Source organism: Argopecten irradians, chromosome 14 (genome assembly GCF_041381155.1).
Source record: "Argopecten irradians isolate NY chromosome 14, Ai_NY, whole genome shotgun sequence".
Classification (NCBI taxonomy): domain Eukaryota; kingdom Metazoa; phylum Mollusca; class Bivalvia; order Pectinida; family Pectinidae; genus Argopecten; species Argopecten irradians.
In genome coordinates, this window is record NC_091147.1 from 24,702,373 (window position 1) to 24,721,563 (window position 19,191).

A 19,191-nucleotide genomic window follows, 5' to 3' on the forward strand; every position below is an offset into this window, starting at 1 on the left:
CCATCCTGAACTCTTCGAGTATTATTGCGAGAATACACTGCGAAGTCTACATTGTGTGAAGCCAATAATTTGAATTAGAGTTGGTTTATATTAAACATATTGTAAATCATTATCTCTTGGAACAGTTATGAAAAGCTAGAAATGTATGTACCAAATTTGTCTCTACCTATGCATGCTATATCAGAAAATATCATTGCAATATTTCAAGAAGTGACCACTATACTTTACATCATAAACATTTACCCTAGCTTTTGGATGATTTTTGTACTAAAGAATTGTGACCAAATTTTACTTATTTCAATTTCATGATATGTTATTACAATGTCAGATATTGTCTATCTAGTAGTTACTTTTTGTCACTTATTTGTCATCACTTATTTTGTCATCACTTATTTATCACTTATTAACTTGAATGTTCACGACAATTTGGAGCTACAGTTGGATTTGTCACCTGAATACAGCATTTCATCAAATCCAAAGTATTTCCGTATCTGAGACCGGAGACAGGTGAAGGTGTTTCTACACAAGTCTTACATATCTTTTTTAATGCCCGGTCTGTTTGATGCTATATCACTGTTGTTGTAATATAGAACAGCATGTGCTGCTTGACCGGACCGCACTGCACGCCCTGACTCTTGCACATACTTCTCTATTGTTGTAGGAGGTCTAAAGTGAATCACACTACTTACACTCTTAGCATGTTGAAAAACCCATTCCGAGGGCCACTGTAACCAAGACAAGTCGAAGCCTGGGTTTCTCGAGACACAGTTCATGTATAATACACTCTTTCATTTTGCTGGTGTAATCTTTATGATACATACCAAAAATACGGTTTTCTGGAATAGGGTTATCTCTTGGATCGTATGCATGCATCATGTCCCAATTCCTGTTCGATATATTTGAAACAATAACCCAGGGAATCTAAACTTTCCACATACACAATAGTAACAGGAAATTGGCCTCGTTGTTCTTTTAACTCTTCAAACAACGGTGAAATTTCCTGATATTTGGCAACCTTGTCTTCTTTTCGTAGGAAATGTTTTGACGGTCAGGGTTACACACTACCTCAATGCAAGATGAGGAATGTCAGGAAAAAGAGCGGTCAAATCCCCTAGTTTATTGAAACTCGGTCGAAACTCATCACTCCTGTAATTACAATGTTAGTATGTTCTTTTGGAAAATTATTTTATATGAAACTTAATTGAGGGATCAGGTCTTTAGAGAGGTTACAAAAGGAGTGATGGATATGGAATTTATTTCACACAAGTGACTTATTTTTTAAAAGTTAGCAAAAGGCACGAGCTTTTGTTATGAATGTGAAATATATCCCATATCCAATAACCATGAGGTGTGTGACCTGTTTCTATTACAATGAACACATCTACAAGAAGGCAAAAACTTGATGTTACAATGAGAAAAAATTCGTTTGCCGAATCAACAAAGTTTCAAATTTCAATCAAAAGGCAGGAATGTGTTATTCCACAAGTCGAATATCAATATATTTAACCAACACATGTATACAATGGCCTGTGAGTGGAATAACATGACGTATTGTGGTAGAAAACATTTAATTGATACAACAGAAAGAAATGTTTGCGCATTGAAGGAAGAATATTTTCTATTCAAGTCTTATTTGTAATAGGGGAGGGGGAGGGTAGTTGTATCATGTTTACAGTATTTTCTTTCATTTGAAAATGCAGAGTAATTTATATAATGTTATTGTGATTAATATGCACCTCTCATGAATAAAAATATATGTTGAGATGTTATACTGAATCTTCTTCTAAAATTCTGGAATTGGTAAGATCAAATACTCTTTGTAGATGGAAAAGTCTTAAGGTGTTTTATAGCGAGCCGGACTGATATGGATAATAAACTTCTATATCTCGGGCTAATAATTAACGCTAATCAAGTTTGACTCATTTCCTACGAAAATTGAGCTAAACATATTCATAAATGTGTTTATCCTATATGAACTAAAGAACACTTGACCCCTCCCCAGGGGGTAACGTGAGACCCAGGGTGATATAATCCACAATTTTATAAAACACCTTAAGACTTTTCCATCTACAAAGAGTATATGATTCTTCCAATTACAGAATTTTAGAAGAAGATTTCTAAAGTTTTAGCCTATTTGACCCCTTTTGGCCCAGCTCCTCTGCCCCCAGGGGGTCACAAGGACCAATATGCATATGATGTTAAAATGCTATCCTAGGCTAATAATTCTAACCAAGTTTGACTCTTTTACTCTGAAAATTGAGCAAAAAATGCCCATAAATGTGCTTTCCCTAAAAAAAAACTATGTAAACTTAACCCCCTCACCAGGGAGAAACGCGAGACCCTAGGATCATATAATTCACAATTATTGTAAAGACGTGTCAATCTATGAAAAGTATTTCATTTCAACAAATTTCATTGCAAATAATATGCAAATGCATTTGGCAACAGGCAAAGCCTATATTAGCCGTTTCCAAACAAATCCGGTATAGTGCAATTATCAACAAAATATTTTAACATTTAACATTACATTATGAATGAATATTATTATTAGTGTATCTCTCAAAAAGTATTTGATTCCACCATTTCCAGAATTTCAGAAGAAGGTTTTTGAAGTTTTAGCCTATTTGATCCCGCCCCTAAGGGTAAGTCATAGAAAATTTGTTAATAGGATTCAATGGCCATCTTATACCCATAATTCTGACAACATTTGAATTATTTCATAATGTGTTTTCCCTGTATAACCTATAGTTAACTTAACCCCCTCCCCAGGGTGAAATGTGGGACCAAAGGGTCATATATTTCACAAGTTTCCTAAAGGACCTTACGACCTCTCAATCTATGAAGAGTAATTGATTTTACCATTTCTAGAATTTCAGAATATTTTAAAAAAAATTAGCTTATTTGACCTCACCCCTATGGCCCGTTGGGGTCAGTCAAGGAAAATTTGTTAATGGGATTCAATGGCTATCTCATGCTGATAATTCTGACATTTGAATTACTTCCTATTACAAATAACCGAATAATGCTCAAAAATGTGTTTTCCCTATATAAACTAAGCTTAACTTAACCCCCTCCCCAGAGGAAAACGAGAGACCCCAGGGTCATATAATTTACAATTTTTGTTTTAGGTGACATAAAAATTCCATGGCGCTATATTCTATATGAAATGAAATACTGATTGCGCATATATTATATTATATTATTTTTTGTGTTAAATTAGGGTTATATATACACAATTAAACACAAATTATTATTCAAATTTATGCTCTGTCGGCGGGGAGCATCTTTAAACTATCAAAATTCAAGATGACGACCGGTCGGCCATCTTGTTCCCAAAATGCAACACAACTTGCTGCCCTAGGGAATGAAATTTGAGAGATCCCATCAGTACCTTCTGTACATTGTCATCGTAGTATTTCTTCCGAGACCTGTGTGGCATGCAAGTTTTCAAACTGTTCTGTTGAAGTCCATATTTCTCCAAAAGTAGTTTTTTTTTTTTTTTTTTTTTAAATTGTGAAATCAAATGAAGGCTGTGGTTTCACATAATTGAAGTACGTTTTATGTATCTCGATGTTGAATTGAACGTCACAAAATGATTAATTTTATGATATTTATATTCTGCTCCGTCAGAGTTACTTCCCTTCATCAATACAAATGTAGAATACTTTGTTCATGATTAGTTCAATATCAATATACTGATTGTGCCCTGCTGAACTATAGCTATTTGGCTGACTTTTTTGTGTTGCATGCTGATTGGTTAGTTCGAACCAACACACTGCGCATGTAATCCAGAAATGAGGTACCGAGTAATGAAAGCGCAATATTTCAGAGAAAGTTCTGACAATCTGTATTTCTGAAGGTAAGCAAGATTGCCATAGAAACTCCAATATATCGGAATGTGGTAGTTATTCTCATCGACCTTGCTCCAAGAATACAGCAATTAAATAGCAGCATTGAAAAGATAACCCAACTAGGCATCAGTTCTTCCACAGGATACTGGGCAACAAAGAATGTTTTTGTTGAGTGGTTTTCTTCTCTTTAATCCTCAATTACTGTGAATGATAGTCATGCACCTCGTCATTCATGTACGAACTTTTAGTATTCAGAAGTTGTTTAAATCTTGGCAACCGTTATTTGACACGGATGAATGTACATAGTTTATTCTTTTAAGCAAACTTAGTAGCCTTGGTACCAGATTCAAAGACAAATATCTGGTCTCTTAACCTCTGAAGAAAGTCATACAATATAGATATTTCTGCCAATAGTCCTCTGATCTTTGATGAAGGTCAAGGTAATTTATTTGAACAAACATGATAGCCATATATGTCCAAGATAAAGTGTCGTGCCACTTGGCATTAGGGAAGTCGTTAATAAGTTAAAGTTTACATCAGGCATATATATGCTTTATGTATTAAAAAATTTCTCAAATGCAAATTAGGCATGTATGGCTATCAAGTTTGAAATTAGTTTGTTACAATGGAAGATCTCTGCACTACAGTACATTAACATATACCTCTTTGGTAATATAACATATATTCTGTTGTTTTCATGTAAAACTGACGGCAGACACGACACCATATTTACTAGGTAATAATGTTTGCCCTTCTGCCTTTCAGGCAAACATGACCCTCTTCAGTAGTTTTAAACAGATAACATCAATTTTCAATATGATATTAAAGCATTTCATCCATTTTCTGTCTTTCCTTGACGTTGATACTGTTAAGGTAGGGTTTACTCCATGGCCATTTTCAATTATACGGTTTGACTGGTTGGACCTACTGTAGTTGTTCTTTATTAATTAAAAACGGACCTGGTGATTTTTCAGACGAGCCTTGGCAAAGCCCTCACAGGCCTGTATTAAAAACTGCAAGTCCGTCAGGATTTATTTATAAGTGAAATAATGACTTAACCAACGGTCGAACCGGCTGTTCCGAAAACAGCCCATGTTTCTGTACAAATATCACAGAAGGGGGTCATGTGTTTGAACAGAAAAGAAACAAGATTTTGGATTTTTTCTGTTTTTTTTTTACTGTACATGTCCCAAGAATTAAATACTGGATGGGTACAGCATCTGAAATAGAGAAAAGAGACAAGATTTAGTAATAATAGATAATAGCAATGATAAATATTCATTTGTAAATTAAATAATAATCAAACTTGGGACTTGTGAAAGTGTTTACAAATATCTCCCTTAAATTATCAATCAATGTTTTAAGTACAAATTCTTCTACAGACATCTATGTATTAAGTTTAACTACTTCTCCATTGAATATTAAATGAAAAGTAGCTGCCAGAGATAATTAAATGGGCAAATAAATCTGCTGATAGATTGTCGACTTCTATTAAATGAACACACTGCAAAGATCAAGATTTTTCTTCGCAAACATTTATGAACTTGAATTCTCTTGCTATGCACAGATTGGTTGGCTAGTTGATTGTAATTAGAATCCCTATCAACAGTTTAGCACTGCATCTAATATATTGAATGTGTGGGTTACACTTCCTCTACAAGTGGTTACCCTGCCAATGAGGCCGCTAATCTGCAAAGTATCTGCGAAATATGCATGCAAGTGTTTTGGGAGTCATATGTTTGTGCATAGGAGATCAGATTATCTATTTTCTTCTATACCTTGAGTTATGAGACACATTGTTTACTAATGGGAATAATTCATGTGCCACGTGATATCCAATGTATATGGTGGTCTAGTATCTCCAGTAGTGATGTAATGTAACTCTATGTAATTAATGTTCCTGAAGAAATAACATTAGCATGGGATATAATCTTGTAGCAGTATTCCATCACCTATAGAAACAATTGTCCAGCACACATGTTGTCAGGCATCATGTGGTACGTGAATGATGCATGTGTCTTGTGATGTTCAGGTAAGACTCCCAACCTAAGAGACCTTTACAAAATTTCTACACCATGTAAACACCTACCACTCGGATTCTGCGTCCCATGGCAGTGGCGGGTAAGTTCTTCCTGAACTTTGCTCTCACAGATCCGCTGTTTCCGTGTGGGCGTGTGATTTTCCCCCAGACGACACGGATGCGGCTAGCATTTTCATGGCCTGGACATGCGGTCTTCCTATAAAATGTATGAATTTGTAGGTTATTTATTCCGAGATGATATCATATCTGACATTTCTAAAACACATTTTTAATTGGCTTTCAAACTGTTTATGATGTCATAATTTACATACTATACGTGTATCTTATTTTCATGTTTTGCATCTTTGATCTAGATACTCGCATATCAATGAATTAGAACTTACTGTAAACAATTATTTCAGCAGTAATTTTATTTCAATTTTAGCACATTTTATGTTGCCTTTGAACTCAAAGCACTAATTCATGTACAGTGCTAAATTTTGTTTCCAGTACTGAACCGTCAAATTATTCTATTTATATCCACGCTAAAAAAGTATGTTTACAGTACTAGTATAACGTAATATAATGCTAAGCCTGTATGGAAATATATTTCTGCCAATTTAATTAAGGGAAATAGCTTTTAATTTTCCATTTCATTAATAATTCCACTTTACAAATTATATGTACTTAAAAAGATATAAAATACTTTGGATGGTAAAACATTATTTAGAGACATTTAAACAAGCAAACACTGAAGAATACAAATGCCTGTAATTCTTAGTCATCTATCTTTACAGTGTGCGAAAGTCAAGGTAGACTGATAGACAGTGGCCAAGTATAAATTCAAGAGGTCCAAGTAAAACTTTGTTGCCATAGACAGGCCAGACCAAAAGTTGATACAATATTACTAAACCAAACTTTGTCAGGAAAATTTGGAAAAACATGCACTGCAAGCCAATAGTTTGTTTATCTGGTCTCTAACTTTGTGTTTGATGTCAGGGTATTACCCAGGGATCAATCTAGGTTTTGGGGGAAACTACTCTTTTTCAAAATAGGAGAAAAATTTGGCGAAATATAGGGGAATTTGAATCTGCTTATTATGGTCCAAAATGTACTCATTTTGACAAAAAAGTACTGTAAAACAACTAATTTTATTTTTAGATTTAGTGAAGCAAGATTTTAAGCTCAATAATGAAAATATTGAGCGAGCTTATCATAAAATATGCAGTAGCTGTATGATAAATATGAAGAAATATGCAAACAAAAGTCTAAAAAAAATGAAAAATAAATCACAGAGGAAATTGTGTTACAAAAGCGGTAATTTTTTAGTTTCAAATGGGAAAATTTTTAAATCTTCAGGGGAATTTTAGGTCAGAGGAGAATTAATTCCTTGAGGGGAAATTTACCCATAAACGGTAATAAATCGGAGCTAGATTGATCCCTGTTACCATACCTTATTTGTATCCCAATTCTTACACAAGAATTGATTATGAAAAGAGGCTGTTCAAAAGGTTGGCAAATTTATATATCAATTAGTGTACTACCTGTCAAAAACAATTTCTGTACATAATACTTGATTGGTCTATATGCAATCTGAAAATTCTAGAGCCACATTTTAAGTCCTCAAGATATACTTTTACAGACTGTATTTCAAAAGAAATATTCCTCATATCTAATCCTGTAGTTGCTATAATTATATAATTAGCACCCCTCTTCCTACAAGTGCCCCACCTCTTTTCTGAAGGAGTTAAGAACTAAGATATATATATTTCCCCTATCTCACAGAAAGAGTTGAGATATGGCAGACTAAAAGTTATTTTTGACAACAGTTTACAATTTTTACATAGTGAACACACCTTTGTTTCAATTTTTTTTTTTAAAGCACCCTGGTAGCTTATTATGGCGAATATGGTAGGGCCACTTTTAATATTTTTTTTTAGCCTACAAGAATTTTGAACGAACCTCTTTGCCTTGTACACATATGCGCATCTCTTTCCCAGGTAAAACTTGGTGTCCTTTAGTTGGGTAACACCATCAATTTTCAATAGGGCTGTGTTTTCATGCTGGTTCCTCAAACCTCGCTTGAAGCCGGTGAACACAGCTTTACAGTAAAGCCTGGAAAGTGAAAATGTTATGAAATAGTGGCCTCATTCTGTAAACAAACTTCTTTTGCATACGATTTATTCTCGAGATCAAGGTAAATTTGCAGAAGTGTATCTCCGCAAATTACTAACTTCCACAATTCATACAAAAACAATGTAATGGTATTTCCACTCAATTTTTAATCCAATCCGCAATAAACTGCTTTGAAATATAAATCACAAAATTTAGTAGCCACAAAAGAAAGAAATTATCCAGGCCATCCAGTTGATCTTGGCTTATTAATAGCAGTTTCAGAAGTCAAATAACCATTTCTCAGAGTGTATTGTATACTAGGCTAGCCCGAGATACTCTGGCCCTGACACCAGACTTAAGACATTATTATGAAAGATAGATGTCTGGATTAGGGCCAGAGCGCACTTCTTCTTGAAAACATGGAATCAGCCAACACTGTTTGGTATCAGGCCAGGTCACCGCTATTCAGGCTGCTTACAAAACATAACCGCCGAGAAGCCTCGCTTTCCTTGGTTTTTTCAACAAATGAATATTTTTTTCTCCTCAAAGCAATCCATTTTATCATGCATGCACATTTTATTATGTCAATACAGTAGTTTTAAATTTCCATCCTCATTGTATTCTCCATTTTCCAACAGTATCATGTGCAAATTGCCTATAATCTCGATAAGTTGCTATATTTGGGTAGATAAATTATTCATTTGTCAAAAAAATATAAATAAGAGGCGCTTTTCGGTGGTCAGTCTGAAAAGGAGATGGCCTGGAGATACCAAACGGTGTCAGCGAATTCCACTTTTTCATGTACTAGTGCACTCTGACTCACACCAGACATCTATCTGCCATAATGTCTAAGTCTGGTGTCAGGGCCAAAGTAATTTTTTGCAAATAAGAATAAAGTTTTTAATAAAATAATTCTAATATTCAAAAGATATATATATGCAGGCTAGCAAAAACTAGTCCAGACTATTCGACGAAATTTGATTGTGATGTCAATAATATCATTGATACTGGTTGGCGACATATTATCGTGAAGAACATATTATCGTGATTTTGATTGGCGGGTTACACTGAATGCGATTTTTAAACGGTTTTGTGTTTAGAAAGACGACACCTACCAAAATTACCAACAATATTTTCAAATTTAGAAGAAAATTTAATTTTTAACATAAAAATACCAAATTTCAGTAAATCTTACCTCACAAGTACAACATAAGCCCAGGGGAATGCATGATATCGGCTTTATTCTAAGATAATAGTCCCGATTTATATATCGTCTGCTTCCTCTGATGACAGACAACAGCGTTCAAAAAACGAATGTTATAAGGGAGGTAATTCAATCTTAGAAAAGAACGCTTATCTGGGTCACTCAAGCGCTTTTGACCAGACGACAAAATACAAGGTAGTAAACAATGCCGATTTGATTTGCTATTTTATTGTTTAAAGAATTAATCATCACCAGAAATCATACAAATATCTTTTATATTTATTCAGAATGCTAATAATTTATACAGACATGTGAGAAATATTTGTCATTTTGCCAGAAATAGATTGGTAAATGGCGACCTCTTCATTTCCACTGTCAGCGTAATCTAACGATTTGACATGTTATAAACAATACACGTTTTCTCTCGTTTTAAACGCAGTTTTTACATCAATTATTTTTTCAACAATATTAGTTCATATGTTTATCTTTATGTTGATACCAAATTTAATTTATTCCATCACACCTAACTATTTTTAATATTTTTTTGAAAAAAATCACGATAATATGTTCAGTAAAATGACACGAAAACCTATTTGACCGACTTTTTTCAAAGGGCTGTATTTATTGTAAAATATCATATAAATTCACTTAAAGCTTATTTATTTAAAGTGTTGTGGACTAAAGCTTATTTACAACTCTAAAAATCTAAATTTAAATACAACGTTTAGAAAAAAATCGAGAAAAATCGATATTTTTTACAGATGTATATCATTGATAGTGAAGCTAGAATAGACTAGTAAGTTGACAAATACAAACCTCCCAGACTTTTTCTGTGGGTTAGCAACCTGATTGGCCTCTGCCATTTTGAGCAGATCTGCAAATTAATCAAATGTTTATCATATTACCATACAATACTGGAATATATGATGCTTAAATCTGATGATATATTTAAGCATATATGTCTTTTGGTTCTTACAGCAATTTGACCATACCGAAAGATACACTTGCTATGTAACTTTAAACTTAACTTCGCGATAATAATTTGCCATTTATGATACACTTGGGCGATAATTGTTCGTAAGGACGGTGATAAACACAATGAATTATATGGTAATGTATGTTACTTGACAATAAACTGTTATTTAGATCAATCGCCTATCTGTCACAGTGAAAAACATTACTAAATACACGAGAAGAAATAATGTCAACACGAGAAATATCCAGCCGAATCCATCTAATATCGTTAATTTTTTGCCTCATCAAGGCAAACAGAACGTTAAATTGTATACATTTGATACTGATAATTGCAAAAACGGAGAATCGCTGAATAATTGTCTCTTCATGGTAGTGTAAACAATAATTTATTTTAGATCTTAAAACAAAATCAGCACCTTCGAATCGTGATATGGCCGAAAAGGAAGCGGAAATGGGCTTTACCCGGAACTTCCGTTTCACATGCGCATGTGTCATCATAGCAACAATAAACAATATGGTGGATCTAGAATAAGCCAAGGTTCGCTTCGAATATCGCTTTATAAATAGGTAAGTGTGATTATTTAGACGCAATTCTCTGTCCCCACTCTTTACATTTATATACAACTAATAATATACATCACAAAGAAACACCATAAAATTCGAATAACTTGGAAAACAAAACCACCCAATGTCGGGTAACTGTTACAATGCAACTTACTAAAGTAAAAGCCTAACTTTATGTCAGTAGCCCCTAACATGAACGGTTGCTGACAGTCTGTACTCAGTGTATTTGTCATTACTAGGTTCGACCAATTTTTTAAATGGTGAACAAAAACGCAATTATGTACATACTTTTTCTAATAGTACTACGCGGTATGGGAATGTTAGATTTCTCATTATAATCCTCCTGAGAATGCAGTACACAAGAAAATGTCTGGCAGTAGTGTTTGCATCCAGTGAAAGGTTAAATGAACAAAATTCTTTAATTTTCCCTGACAAAAATGAAAACAAACATTTAAAATAAAATAACAATTACAATAATATATTCAAGAAGCAAATAACAAGGATTAAAAATAGAGATGCTGAAAATCCAAATATTCCAGTTGCTGAGTTTATTTTACAGGATTTGAACTTCAAATCGAAAGCAGAATGGGGAAAGGAGAGGAAGGTCTGCATATGTAGTGTTTTCTTTTGCGTGTGGCTTTTTAATATCTGGCTTTTTCTAACCACGAAGTTACATGTACATTTAACTGGTGGCCCACATTTTTGTAATTATACTAATAAGGATAGACAATATACAAAATATATAACTGTACTACTGCAGAAAACAATAAATCACAATTTTTTGTCTTTATCAATAACACCTTATTGACTAACTTACTGGCGATGTTTGGGCTTTATGTGATGGATGTGATGGAAACCACTCAATGTAATTTTTGTGTCTTATACAATACAGTTATTTCACTATTGCAGTTTAATAATTTGTAGCAATTTTAAAGAACAAAAAAGACATATGACATATAGAGATACATAGCTTAAACAGACCGAGGATCAGATATATCGGGTATATGAAATTTTTAATATTCCTATATGAAATGTTACCATTTCATAATTTACAATATAAAAACTTGTTTATTTCATGTAATTTTTATGGTATTGACCACATATTTAAAATTATTTAATGCACCCTTAAAAGAATACGTCACATGAAGGAGGTGCTATAGAATGTTATAGAAGGATTTTAATAGGTTTTTTTTTTGTTTGAATGTTTTAATGTGCCAGACTGTAGTTTGTTTTGGTGTATTTTATCCAACATAGAAATTGAGCTTTTTATGACTTATATTTGAAATAATAGATACTTGACATTATGTATGGAGTATATCAGTATTATTAAGTGTGTACCAACAGTTATCACAGTAACCATAGCAAAATGAATAATGATGAGTGAAATAAGATACTACAAGTAAATGTGCTAATTTTACTGTAACCACTTTGCATATATATTTTCACAATCAAGATACAAATTTCTACATAATTTCGTGATAGCTCAAGCTCAAACTGAAATGTTCAAAAACAATTGTTGATATGTATTATTTGATTACACAATAGTCAGTAAGAAAGTTGCAAATTTATGTAAATGTGAATATGTTGAAAATAACAAAGATGCAATATATATATTAATATGTGAATATAAAGTGGTTATCTGTACTGAGACGTCATTTTTGGGTGTATTTAATGCAGGTCAAAATTGTAACTTAAAGAAATTAAATTTTATCATATAAATTTTCACAATCCTTCTTTCAGTGCATTCGCAGTATTTCGCAAATTTTCGGCATCATCATGATCACTACAAAAATAAACAGTTACCTAAAGAAATTATTTATATATACAGACTTCACATGTGAAATGAAAACAAAATTTACAGTGTAACATTCATATAATGACAATAAAAGTAGTATAAAGGAAATTATGTATACCGTACATATAATAATTATTGATATTACATCTGCAATATAGATTTCATGTCTAAAAGAAATATTTTCCTGCACTTAAAGGCCCACTACCTTTCCGGAGCAAAATATAAAGATTTCTTAAAAACATTAATTACCTCAGAAAATATCTACCGATGGCCTAAGATGAGGTTATAACACCAAACATATGCAAGATTTCCTGCCTAATATAGGATAACAATGGAGAGTCATTTCGCTGTTTTACCGTCTGCCGCAGTGATAATCAACTACCACGCGGTATTTAGGACGACGGGGGAAAACATAAGACGAAAATTAACATTTTATTTATTTTAATTAAATTGTTTAGGAGGTGATAATAAGTGTAGTATTAACGTTAAGTTAATAACTTTTGCCACTTGACAAAATTATTAATCTCATTTTACATTCCCATTTTAAAAATCAAAAACCGTTTCGGAAAGTTAGTGGGCCTTTAACATTACCGTAGTAAAGAAATGTTTTTCTCCGTGTTACAGGTGTCACGATGTTGGAGGGCACGTCGGCCATCCATGTGGCCACCATCCTCGAGGATTGTGTGGACCAGCTCTCCGTTCTCGGACGTATCATGCCCGCAGCTTACGAGGGCAAATTTGATGCTGTAGAGGTAAGTTATTACCCTCAGATAGTTCTGATGTTCTCTATTGATTTAGTGTTAGGCCTAAAAAAATATGTATGTTTCAGGTACCCCTACCTACCCTAGTTTTTACTTCCGACCCTAGCTATTTTATCACACTTTTTCAAAACAAAAATGTTGTGTGTGAAGTTGTCAACTTAGATTTTTACGCATGCTTTAAGTTTATCCAGATAAAGTTCAATTTTGAATACGGTAATGAGAAATAAAAGACTTCTAGCTAGCCTAAAGCCTGAACGACAAATTACATGTATTATTAAATTACTTTGTAATGTAGTAATAAAGCCACTCAACTTCTCCCCAACCCCTCCTAAAAAAATAAAATAAAAAAATAAGATAAAAAAAAATCCCAACCGACCTACTCTATATTTTTCAGTCGTGAAACCTGAAACATGCATATAAATTTTTTTGGCCATATATATTTCTTTTTGTTTGCTCAGCTGAGCCATAGATTTGATACTTCTGGTAAAGAATGTCATACTTCTCTCCAACTCTGTGTCATGGGTTGAAATCCCATGTGGAGCACTTGGCAGATCCTATTACTCATACTCTTCAAAGAATTTAGATTTTTTTTATTATAAACAACAACAAAAAAGATTGAAAATATGACGAGAATTGGTTGCTAGCCAGTATATCTCCAATTTCCAGTATTTAGATATTGCATTATCTGTCCTTATTGGTAAGTAAGGGTTGTGACATCATGTGAGTGTAATGTCATACTTTTCATAGAAAATGACATGAGTTTCACTGATCATAAGGTATCTATCTGCAAGGGAGTTTATTCTGTAATATGCAAAGGTAGAATTGGCACTAGTTTGCTTGGTTATTCCCAAATGATACCATTGTCTGTAGAGTTTGTGCTGTTATTTTGGATTCAAATTCATTGTAATTTTTGTGTTCATATAGCTGGTCCAGAATGAACTTAACCAGTTGGTGATGGGACAAAAAGAACTGGAACTAAAATACCAGACTATCCTTTCCAAAAAACTGGATCTACGAAACACCACCAAAAATGCTGCGAAACTCAGTGAAGTGGAACAGGAAGTCATGGATGCTGGACGTGACCTTCGAAACAGTACACATGTTTTTGGACGAAGCTTACGTCAGAATCCCCTCACAAGCGATAACACAGCCAAGATCCAGGCGGACAGGTATATCTATATTTGATTTGCATTGTTTAGATAGTATAGGCCTTTTGGTGATCCAGTGCAACTCCAATTTTAACACATTAACCCCTGAAGATACCCTTCTAAATCAAAGACTAGATCAGTTCTTTATGTAATTTCAAGGGAAAACAAGTTAATTGCATTCAATATCAAAACCTTTCATGTCTATAAAATGCCGATTAGTTGTGAAAATATCTCAAATGAAATTGTTTCCCTGGTTTCATATCCAAAATAATCATAAAACAGGGTATAGTGTTGATGGATTCTGCTTGCAGTGTACCATGCTGATTATATATTCAATGGTATTGTTCAGTGGGATTGCACTATAATTTGACATTTGCATATTAATTCCACCTGGAGACAAACACTGTTAATTAACTCATTCACCCCTGAAAAAACATGTAGGTTCTTCTAGATCAAAGACTAGACCAGTCCATTGTGGAATTTCAGGGATGGTTTGATTATTAATAAATAAGACTTATTTTGGTAACCATGGCTGAGTCTCCATGTTAAGTTTAGATTTTTAGTTTTGCTTTAACTTCCTTATTTCAGCCCATTATGTATATATATATTTATAATTTTTCTCAATGTCAAAATCAACAATTTTCTTTTATTTCAATAAAAGTAAACTTCATTGAGTATTAGCAGTTTATAGTTTTACTTTTGTGTTTCGTTATTGATGTACACAAAACTCATTGACTTCCATATCTGAATTATGAATTAATGAAATAATCCTGTTTCTTTCCTCCAGGGGATTCCTTGAAGGAGTAATGAGTGATACCCTCTCAGAGCTGATCCAGAACTGTAGTTTCCAGGCACTGATGGAAGCAGTACGTCTCCAGAAGGAACGGAAGGCCAGACTCCAGGATACCATCCTTAAGTATGTCATAGCATACCATCCTTTTATAGCATCTGTGTTGTGACTTTACAATACAGAGCTTCAGAAATAAAAGGGCAACCAAATATGAAATGATGAAATTTACCCGCATGATTGAAGTTAACCAACTTGGCCCTAGTTTGATTTGCTAAGGGATCAAACATTCTACATTTCAAGTACTCTTTCTGAAGGGTTCTGAGCCTAGACATCATGCAAGGGCAGTTGGGGGTTCTAACAATAGACATGTTTGGTTTTTCTCACATTACTCTGGCTTTCTTATTTCTCTGGTTATAGTAATGTGGCGAATATAATTTGAATGAAAACCTTTTTTTGCATTCATTCATATATGCAATTCATATTAAATTTTGAATTAAATAATTTACATGTAAGAATTAAGTTTTAGATATTTTGGGCAATAGTCTATATGTTTTCTTTCATTGTTTTGTTAAGGATGTATTAGGCCATGAGGTTTCAGTCCCGTTTAAGTCTCGTTTCGACAAAGATCAAAGAAATTATGAGATTTTCAAATATATTTTATCAATATCTGTAGCAAGTTGCCAGATTATTTCCAAAAATCTATATGAGAAAAATAGTTTAATACAAGAAAATTTTAACTTCTCAGAGGTTTACATCCTTAACAATGCAATAGCAGCATGTGTATGTGCTGTAAATTGTGTAATCCAAAGTGCATGATCAGTGTTGTAATGGTTGAATTGTATTCATAGAGAGGAAAATGGCCGAAAACGAGTAAAACTCCTCAACAAACAGCTTCAAGACATCAAGAAGGAGAAGGAAGTTGAGCTTCAACAGCGTAACAATATGATCGCCCACTACAAGGACCAGCTGCAGGAGATGAAGGCAAAAACCAATATGGAAGGCAAATACACCAAGAAGTCGGCTGAGGTAGCCGTCGCTCAGACACAGAAACGATGCCAGTTGTCGGAGCGCGAGCTACAGACTGAAATTGAGGTAAATAAGATGTTAGCTTTAATTCATTCACCCCTGAAAATTTATAATGGACTGGTCTAGTCTGTGATTTAGAAGAGTCTAAATGTGTCTTAAAGGGGTGAATGAGTTAAAAATATGTTATAAAAAACAAAGCATAAACAAGAATATTAGAGCAAGTTTTTCTGTCAGCAATATTAAATTACATGAAATACATATGCAGACTATATGATTATTTTCTTTTTCAGCAACTGAAGCACAAAATTGATGAAGAGAACAGATGTAACATCGAAATCGAGTCATACCTGAAAACTCATCAAGAGGTAAGAGAATCATGTATTTTTTCTCTCAATGTGGCCCCATTTTTCCTAAGTCTTTCATACTCCCTAATTGTTGCTGTAATCTGTCCCTAATCTTATTATGTTCCCTTGATGTGGCCCTTGCATCCTCCTTGGCCCTGACACCAGACTTAGACATTTATGACAGATAGATGTCTGGTTTAGGGCCAGAGCGCAGTAGTACACGAAAACCTGGAATAAGCCGACACCGTTTGGTATCGGGCCAGGTACTCTCCGATTCAGTCTAGTTACAAAATATCACCACCGAGAATCGCCACTTACCTTGGTCTTTTCAACAAATGAATAATTTATCTACTCATAGCCATCCATTTCATCACGCATGCACGTTCTATTGTGTCAACACAGTAGTTTCTTTTCCGCAACTTTAAATTCCCCTCGTCGTCATCGCCATTTTCTCGTAGTATGCAAATCATCTTTAATCTCGACGGATTGCTATATTTGGGTAGATATGATATTCATTTGTTGTATAGACTAAGGTTAGTGGTGCTTCTCGGTGGTCAGTCTGAATCGGAGAGTACCTGGCCCGATACCAAACGGTGTCGGCTTATTCCATGTTTTCGAGTACTACTGCGCTCTGGCCCTAAACCAGACATCTATCTGTCATAATGTCTAAGTCTGGTGTCAGGGCCAGAGTATCTCGGGCTAGTTCCCTTGATGTGGCCCTTGCATCCTCCTTTTATCTAACCCTACTTGATTAATGTGGTCACACTCTCCTTATATCCTGCCAATACTCCGTTGATGTGACCTCACTCTTCTGAAATTTTCCCATACTGCCTCAATATGGCCCCACTCTTTCTTAATCCCACCCTACTCCATTAATGTTTCACCACTCTTCTTAAATTCGAAAATACTCTCTTGATGTGGGCTAATCTCTTACTACATTCCCTTGATCGTATGTGGCTTCACATCATTAATTCTAACACTTAATTGGATTCTGTTTGAACAATTTGCAGGAACTGGAGAAAAAAGTTGACTACTGGTTGACAAAATATGACAAGGACGTCGAGGCCAAGCAACATGAGCTGGACGTCCTGAAGGCTAGTAAGGCCAAAGATCTTGACCGTTTGCAGGAACTGACCAAACAGTACAAGGAATATGAACAGGTGGTCGTAGAGGATCGTATCGAGAAGGAGAAAGCTCGCCGCAAGGCAGACCAGGAGGCCATTGAGCTCAAGGCTGCCATCAGGGTAAGTTACATGACATTGTGCACCATACATTATTTTAATTTCCCATTAAAACTTGGTTAAAAAATCCTGAAAGTTCAATTAAATTATAATAACTTACAGATTTTTCATGGGTATCGGTAAATAAATGCTAATATGAAAAGGAAGGAAAACTTATTTTTATCTCTTTCTCTACCTTAGCCTTCTCCTTGTCAGTATAGATACTGCTTCCTTAATGCAAATGCTTAGGTTCACATATATCCTTAAACATTCTTCATAGTCAGAAAAAGAATGTATAGTACTGTATAGTGCTTTAGATTTGTGGAGTCATAATTTTGCGGTTTTCTAAATGGAGCATATTTGTTGAACTTAAATTTCACAATTCATTAGGTTCGTTCTCCAATTTAAATCACCCAGGGTATTTAACTATAGGTACATGGCATTGGTTTATTTTGGGTTTGTTTGCTGTATTCCAGGTACAAGCTTGGTGGAGGGGTGTCATGGTCCGTAAAGGATTCGGACCCTACAGTAAGAAGAAGAAAGGAAAGAAGGGCAAGAAAGGAAAGAAAGGCAAAAAGAAGAAGTAGACTGTAAAATCTCCTGTTGTTTAGAGTTCAGACACTGGTGTCTGTGTGTGCGGCAAAGTTTCACTCAAATATCTGTGATCAAAAAATGACAGAGGAAAATATATGTTTGACATTGTAAATGAATCACTTAATTAAAAACAAATATGCTGATGACTTTAATACAGAATTTTAGGCTACAGAAGAATTATTTTCCAGTACTTGTTAGGTGACAAGTTGTCAATGCTATTATTGGTTATTAAAATACTTACATGTATACATATTTAGTAATTTATGTAAATGAAACTCACTGAATAAAACGTTGTATTTGTATTTGATGGGCAGCTTAAATTAATACCCATGCATATTAGTGTCTATATATTATGTATTTTACAGGAAAAATGCATTCATTTAACATGTTTTAATAATCATTACCATGGCAACACAATTCAGGCTTCAAATGCATAGACAGACTAGAGCTATTTTCAACTTAATCGGGCAGTACATGTGTAAATGTACATGTAGAGTATTTGCGCGATACTTTGTTGTCATGGTAACAAGGTCATTATAACGTACATGTTTTCTAAAATGGTCCATACATAATTAGTTTTTTTCGATGAACTTTTACACATCATATAGATGCATTTCAGTAACGACAAGGAGCCGCAAAGCGTGGCATTATCCACTGCGCCCCGCAGTTGGAATAAACCCCAAATACATCTAGGTTAGTGTAACACTTATTCAAGTATAACTTTAAATGTATGCGAGTATTGTAAAACTGAAAAAATAACAACAGATAACAAAAAAAAACGTAA

The 19,191-nt window shown here is 34.1% G+C and overlaps 2 protein-coding genes across 3 annotated transcripts; one reads left to right on the plus strand and one right to left on the minus strand.

Annotated features, from left to right (window-relative positions):
• Nucleotides 1-5,002: 5,002 nt before the first annotated feature.
• On the minus strand, nt 5,003-10,677 carry LOC138307822 (large ribosomal subunit protein eL33-like). Its single transcript, XM_069248726.1, has 5 exons — nt 10,582-10,677; nt 10,007-10,064; nt 7,834-7,986; nt 5,941-6,088; nt 5,003-5,071 (listed from the first exon to the last, which is right to left on the minus strand). The coding sequence occupies exons 1-5, from the start codon at nt 10,661-10,663 to the stop codon at nt 5,048-5,050; spliced, it is 465 nt and encodes a 154-aa protein (XP_069104827.1). The 5' UTR covers nt 10,664-10,677; the 3' UTR covers nt 5,003-5,047.
• On the plus strand, nt 10,649-18,714 carry LOC138307821 (dynein regulatory complex protein 9-like). Of its 2 annotated transcripts, XM_069248724.1 has the most exons (9): nt 10,653-10,732; nt 11,289-11,333; nt 13,149-13,276; nt 14,210-14,454; nt 15,221-15,349; nt 16,072-16,315; nt 16,540-16,614; nt 17,604-17,837; nt 18,290-18,714. In XM_069248724.1, exons 2-9 carry the CDS (start codon nt 11,315-11,317, stop codon nt 18,398-18,400), a joined length of 1,185 nt encoding a protein of 394 aa, XP_069104825.1. In that variant the 5' UTR covers nt 10,653-10,732; nt 11,289-11,314; the 3' UTR covers nt 18,401-18,714. The 2 variants fall into 2 exon arrangements, with proteins under 2 accessions (XP_069104826.1, XP_069104825.1); XM_069248725.1 differs by lacking the exon at nt 11,289-11,333 and having other exon boundaries at nt 10,649-10,732.
• Nucleotides 18,715-19,191: the final 477 nt, after the last annotated feature.